Below are 7,500 nucleotides of genomic sequence, written 5' to 3' on the forward strand. Positions count from 1 at the left end.
AGAACCCGTGTGGTCCGTGTGGGTGGTTGGAAAAAGAGTCTCTGTTGGTTTCTAGAATCCGCCTTTAGCGTCCTCGCTCGTCGCAGTGTGCTCGCAACGCCACCGAGCCCCACTGCTGTCCAGGTGCAACCTATTGGGCTTAATCAAAAAACACTCCACCCCTTTGTGTGACGTCAGTCTTTCCCTCTCACCACTCTATGCTCGCAACTACCACCTACTCCTATTCTAAACGGAACCACACCCAGCTCTAATAATGCTCTTTCATAACACCAAGTATACAGTATGCACTACATCCTCTCCTTGGGCTAACTTCATCATTAGTCATTAGTATATTTCAGCCTTTACCCTAACCCTAACATAACCACTACTTTCCTAAACCTAACCTCAACCACTGACCCAAAAAGCAGCTTCTTACAACACAGCTAGTGTCCTCAATTGCCACCATCTCCAATCACCTGGGTATCATTTAGTCAACTGCGCTTAGGATCCCTACTACTAAAGATCCACTAAAGAATGACTGTACCTGTACACCTGTACACACACCTGTACACACACCTGTGACTGTACACAAACCTGTACACACACCTGTGACTGTACACACACCTGTACACACACCTGCATGGTTCAATTGATAATCAGGTCATTTATATATGTGTCATGTGGTAACTGGCATTGACCACTTATGGTTGGATTGGGGCGGAGCCACATGTAGAATATCCCAGTTGGACTGTGATTGGTCACGGGGTAATTGCCTGCAGAAGGTGTGGCCACTGCTCTCCCAAAATGTGCTTAAGCAAGGGTCAGAACAGACTTAACTGATTGGCCTGCCTGTCTGCCTTCACACTGTCTGCCGCAGTTCCCCCCGCCACCAGCAGGAGGCACAGGAAGAGGAGGGACATGAGGAGGAGGAGGAGGAGGTGCTACTGACCAACCAGCAGAAGATCCTCAACAGAGTCACCATGAAGGCAGAGGTACAGCAAGCTGGGTGGGGCACAACGTTTTATTTCATTTTATTTTAGGGGCGGCTGTGGCTCAGGAGGTAGAGCGGGTCGTCCACTAATCAGAAGGTCGGTGGTTCGATCTCCGGCTCCTCCAGTCCGCATGTCGCAGTGTCCTTGGGCAAGACACTGAAGCCCGAATTGCTCCCGATGGCTGTGCCAGCACCCTGCGTGGCAGCTGGCCACCCTCGGTGTGTGAATGGGTGAATGTAGGCACATTGTAAAGCACTTTGGATAAAAGCACTATATAAATACAGTCCATTTACCATTTACCATTTTACTAGGAATCTTGTACACTCGATTCCCAGGGTGGAGACTCTGGAGACGATGTGCCACTTGTCCTCTTCTCCCCACTTATATTCCCACCACAGTTACGCCCCAAATGCACTGGAAGTGCCCGATGCTCGTCTTTTGAAGTCTGGAAGCGCCTGATGCTGGCTAGCAAGATGTTGCTAAGCTAGCGAGTGGCTTCAGTCTGTTAGCAGGTAGCTGGAAGCGCTAACCGGCCTTCCCGGCTAACCCTTGAGAATATGTCTGATGAGCACCACCTCAGGCTGCAGACCCGGGCTGAACACCAGCCCCGCTACAGACCGAGGCAGGCTCTTCTCAGGACTAGAGGGTTCCAGGCTCTGGATGATCAGAGATTTCGTGGCTCTATAAAAACACTGGTTGAGTGATGCTATCGGGAGCTCCTGATAGCCCAGCTAGCTAGCTGTTAGCGAATAGCCACACTGTTGGACACGATTAAAAGCGACTGAGTAGACTGGTAAAAACTGGCAAAACTGGAAAGATAAAAAACACACACAATAAAACACTAAAACCAGTTAAAACTCATCGTAGTAAAACCAGTTAAAACTCAGAGTAAAACAAATAAAACTAGATGGTCTACATTTCCTAACGAAAATGTAATTGTGCTTGCTGTCCTCGCCATGCACCGCCTGGCTTCCAAAATCCCTGCCCATGGACCTAGGGGGACTAAGTAGTTATGGGGGTGCCTATGTGAGTAAAAGGACTTTGGAGTAGAAGTACTTGGTAGGTGGGGAAGTCAGACTGGTTGTAGCCTACTAGAGAGACACAAAAGGCTAGCCCAATCTCTGCAATCTAAAACTACATTACCTGCAAACTACAGCATCAATAATTACCATGTATTGTAAATGTCTCCAACTGTCTCAAGGAAAATAGGACATGATAACCTCCAGAGAAGTAGTATTCCTTGTAGTGTCATTCATGTTTATGGTTGCGACAACAACTGTTTACAAAACTAGCAGGCTTACCAGAGCTGCAAACACACAAGTGAAAAGCTATCAATGGCTGCATCTAATCAGCCAGTAACTAATGTAGGCTATGTTCCATTATGTTAGTGTAAGAAGTCAAATGTACTGATAATAGTCCCTGGTCACCAAAGTAATGTTACCCTTTTAGTTTTGTTACAGAGTTGCTGATCGGTTGTCATGTGTCCAGTCAGCCAGAGAAGCTGCTTGGGTAGCATGCTAACTAACGCCTAACGCAGTGGTTCTCAACTGGTGTAGCCTCAGGACCCACTATTTTCCTTGTCATGAAGTCGCGACCCAAATTTCAGATTATTTTTTAAACCACTCAAATTTATTGCACAAAAAATAGCGCATTTATTTAATACACAATGCCTTCATGCACTGTCAAATGAACAAAAAAGTGCAACAGAAGTGCAACTACGGCTAAAAACCAATTGAAATAAGGCAGACTTGAATTACAGGCCTATATGTTTTTAAATTTAAACAAGTCAAACTGGTCATGGTCAGAAAGTCTTATTTGAACTGTATGAAATATGAAATAAAAGGCAGACTTTTCTTGAATCACAGGCAGGCTATATGCTTTTTAGTTAAACTGGTCATAACTTTTAATAAAACTGGGGCCATGCTAATCCAGTTTCAATCATCTGAATTGAACTAAAATTAAATATGAAATGAAAAGGCAGACTTCTCTTGAATTACAGGCAGAGCATATGCTTCACTGGTCAGGCTAATCCAGTTTCAATAATCTGAATTAAAAAAAAAAAAAAAAAAAAAAAAAAAAAAGTACTGTACTGTAAAAGTCCGCGACCCAATCAAAACGGCCCCGCGACGCTACCCACCAGTTGAGAAACGCTGGCCTAACGCTAGCATTAGCTCAATTAGCTTGTTGCAACTAGTCCCAAACATTGATGAACAGTGTGTCCTAACGCCAGGGGGACAAGGTGTTTGTTTTGGCTGGCTGAGGTTAGCCTATAAGGCACAGTTGTTGTGGCTAACAGCCTCCATTCACACTAGGCTATTCACACTAGGCTATCTCTTCCATTATGTTTTCAAACCCAGCTGGCTGTATAAAATGAACAACCACAAAGTGGTGACACTTACCCATGGGTTCAGTTCATTTTGTTCATTCATTGTTTTCTGGACATGTTACCATGCTACATTAACACAGCAGGTCACAGAACAGACAGGCCTCCCATGGTTGGCGACAAGTGTATATCATTGTCTCTACCCAAGATGCAACACTGCTCTACCCAACATGCAACGCTGCTGCTCAGAGCTGCTCTTTAGCTCTATTAATCTGGTCAAATCTCACCGGATTCCTGTTTCCAGTACACTTTTAGCATTTGGTTTTTAACAGAGAAGAGTTGGAGCTGCTGAAAACATACAGTATGCAAATGAGAGGGAGACCATGAGTGATATACCCACTGAGATACAAGCATAGGTGTGTCTGTTGTCTGTATAATAGCGTGCGTGCGACAAGTGTCAAGTGTCATACAAGAAGGAAGGCTGGCCATAATGAGAATGAATCTGCACTTCCTGCCGCCCTTCAAAATAAAACCATTTAGAAGGGACAGGCACTGAATGCTGCTATAGCGCCCCCTAAAGGCTAAATGACAAAATACTTCTGATATAGGCTCAGAGTACATCCCTCCACACCTGTACCAAGTTTGGTTAGCATCGGACGATCTTTGTGAAATAGGCCCCACCCACAGAAAGTTGGAAGTGGATTATATCGCAACGGTGCGTTTTTTTTTAAAACTTCCAAATCAGTGTTGTGCAGGACAGTCCCCACATGATGTGTGCGTTGGTTTGGTGAAGATTGGACAAACTTTCAAGGAGAAATCGCAAAAAAACTGTTTTGGACAAAATGCAAAATGGCGGAAAATCTAGTCAGACGCAAATGGGCGTGGCCTAGTTGAGTAGATGCGGGAGGACCCAAGGAATCCAGGGAAAAAAGAATTTTGATGATAAACCCTACGGTTCAAAAGTTATGGACCAAAAGGTAAGGAGGGCTGTTATAGCGCCACCATATGGTCAATTGGTGCAATTTTTTCGGGGATAGTAAAAGACCCCTCAGTGCACCTCCCTACCAAGTTTCGTAGCTCTAGCTGTTATGGTTTCTGAATTACACCTAATTTACTGCAAGATTTTGCAAGATTTTTCCAAACCCCATGCAAGTCAATGGGGAAAAAAATGGCGCTTAATGGCGAATTGCGGCCAAACCGCTTTCACAAACCCTTAACAAAGTCATAGCATACATGTCCTCAATAAGCCGGTCATTTTGAGATGTGGCATGTCTATGTGGCGCAAAAATTGGGGGCGTTGTTAGTCGGACAAAAAGTGGATAGCAACTATAATAATAACTAGATGGTCTACATTTCCTAACGAAAATGTAATTGTGCTTGCTGTCCTCGCCATGCACCGCCTGGCTTCCAAAGTCCCTGCCCATGGACCTAGGGGGACTAAGTAGTTATGGGGGTGCCTATGTGAGTAAAAGGACTTTGGAGTAGAAGTACTTGGTAGGTGGGGAAGTCAGACTGGTTGTAGCCTACTAGAGAGACACAAAAGGCTAGCCCAATCTCTGCAATCTAAAACTACATTACCTGCAAACTACAGCATCAATAATTACCATGTATTGTAAATGTCTCCAACTGTCTCAAGGAAAATAGGACATGATAACCTCCAGAGAAGTAGTATTCCTTGTAGTGTCATTCATGTTTATGGTTGCGACAACAACTGTTTACAAAACTAGCAGGCTTACCAGAGCTGCAAACACACAAGTGAAAAGCTATCAATGGCTGCATCTAATCAGCCAGTAACTAATGTAGGCTATGTTCCATTATGTTAGTGTAAGAAGTCAAATGTACTGATAATAGTCCCTGGTCACCAAAGTAATGTTACCCTTTTAGTTTTGTTACAGAGTTGCTGATCGGTTGTCATGTGTCCAGTCAGCCAGAGAAGCTGCTTGGGTAGCATGCTAACTAACGCCTAACGCAGTGGTTCTCAACTGGTGTAGCCTCAGGACCCACTATTTTCCTTGTCATGAAGTCGCGACCCAAATTTCAGATTTTTTTTTAAACCACTCAAATTTATTGCACAAAAAATAGCGCATTTATTTAATACACAATGCCTTCATGCACTGTCAAATGAACAAAAAAGTGCAACAGAAGTGCAACTACGGCTAAAAACCAATTGAAATAAGGCAGACTTGAATTACAGGCCTATATGTTTTTAAATTTAAACAAGTCAAACTGGTCATGGTCAGAAAGTCTTATTTGAACTGTATGAAATATGAAATAAAAGGCAGACTTTTCTTGAATCACAGGCAGGCTATATGCTTTTTAGTTAAACTGGTCATAACTTTTAATTAAACTGGGGCCATGCTAATCCAGTTTCAATCATCTGAATTGAACTAAAATTAAATATGAAATGAAAAGGCAGACTTCTCTTGAATTACAGGCAGAGCATATGCTTCAGCTTGTTAAACAAGTGAAACTGGTCAGGCTAATCCAGTTTCAATAATCTGAATAAAAAAAAAAAAAAAAAAAAAAAAAGTACTGTACTGTAAAAGTCCGCGACCCAATCAAAACGGCCCCGCGACGCTACCCACCAGTTGAGAAACGCTGGCCTAACGCTAGCATTAGCTCAATTAGCTTGTTGCAACTAGTCCCAAACATTGATGAACAGTGTGTCCTAACGCCAGGGGGACAAGGTGTTTGTTTTGGCTGGCTGAGGTTAGCCTATAAGGCACAGTTGTTGTGGCTAACAGCCTCCATTCACACTAGGCTATTCACACTAGGCTATCTCTTCCATTCTGTTTTCAAACCCAGCTGGCTGTATAAAATGAACAACCACAAAGTGGTGACACTTACCCATGGGTTCAGTTCATTTTGTTCATTCATTGTTTTCTGGACATGTTACCATGCTACATTAACACAGCAGGTAACAGAACAGACAGGCCTCCCATGGTTGGCGACAAGTGTATATCATTGTCTCTACCCAAGATGCAACACTGCTCTACCCAACATGCAACGCTGCTGCTCAGAGTTGCTCTTAAGCTCTATTTATCTGGTCAAATCTCACCGGATTCCTGTTTCCAGTACACTTTTAGCATTTGGTTTTTAACAGAGAAGAGTTGGAGCTGCTGAAAACATACAGTATGCAAATGAGAGGGAGACCATGAGTGATATACCCACTGTGATACAAGTATAGGTGTGTCTGATATCTACATAATAGCGTGCGTGCGACAAGTGACAAGTGTCAAGTGTCATACAAGAAGGAAGGCTGGCCATAATGAGAATGAATCTGCACTTCCTGCCGCCCTTCAAAATAAAACCATTTAGAAGGGACAGGCACTGAATGCTGCTATAGCGCCCCCTAAAGGCGAAATGACAAAATACTTCTGATATAGGCTCAGAGTACATCCCTCCACACGTGTACCAAGTTTGGTTAGCATCGGACGATTTTTGTGAAATAGGCCCCACCCACAGAAGATTGGAAGTGGATTATATCGCAATGGTGTGTTTTTTTTTTAACTTCCAAATCAGTGTTGTGCAGGAGACTCCCAACATGATGTGTGCGTTGGTTTGGTGAAGATTGGACAAAATTTCAAGGGGAAATGGCAAAAAAACGGTTTTGGACAAAATGCAAAATGGCGGAAAATCTAGATATACGGAAATGGGCGTGGCCTAGATGAGTAGATGCGGGAGGACCCAAGGAATCCAGGGAAAAAATAATTTTGATGATTGACCCTACGGTTCAAAAGTTATGGACCAAAAGGTAAGGAGGGCTGTTATAGCGCCACCATCTGGTCAATTGGTGAAATTTTTTCGGGGATAGTAAAAGACCCCTCAGTGCACCTCCCTACCAAGTTTCGTAGCTCTAGCTGTTATGGTTTCTGAATGACAGCTAATTTACTGCAAGATTTTGTATGGTTTTTCCAAACCCCATGCAAGTCAATGGGGAAAAAAATGGCGCTTAATGGCGAATTGCGGCCAAACCGCTTTCACAAACCCTTAACAAAGTCATAGCATACATGTCCTCAATGAGGCGGTCATTTTGAGGTCTGGCATGTCTATGTGGCGCAAAAATTGAGGGAGTTATTACGCGGCTAACTTTTTGGCAGATATAAGAATAATAATAATATTAAGTATGTGGGATTTCAAGATTGTGCCTTGCTTGTCAGCAAGCACAATAATAATAATAATAAGTATGTGGGATTTCAAGATTGT

At 43.4% G+C, this 7,500-nt stretch overlaps 1 protein-coding gene across 2 annotated transcripts in view; it reads left to right on the forward strand.

Annotated features, from left to right (window-relative positions):
* Nucleotides 1-7,500, forward strand: part of LOC310785643 (rap guanine nucleotide exchange factor 1-like) — a 44,331-nt gene that overhangs the window by 19,240 nt on the left and 17,591 nt on the right. For both annotated transcript variants that reach the window (XM_083646787.1, XM_083646788.1), the window contains exon 13: nt 857-971. In XM_083646787.1, coding sequence (XP_083502913.1) covers nt 857-971 — 115 coding nt within the window. The remainder of the gene's footprint in view (nt 1-856; nt 972-7,500) is intronic.

The sequence above is a fragment of the Poromitra crassiceps genome (genome assembly GCF_964638095.1).
Source record: "Poromitra crassiceps genome assembly, chromosome: 11".
Lineage (NCBI taxonomy): Eukaryota > Metazoa > Chordata > Actinopteri > Beryciformes > Melamphaidae > Poromitra > Poromitra crassiceps.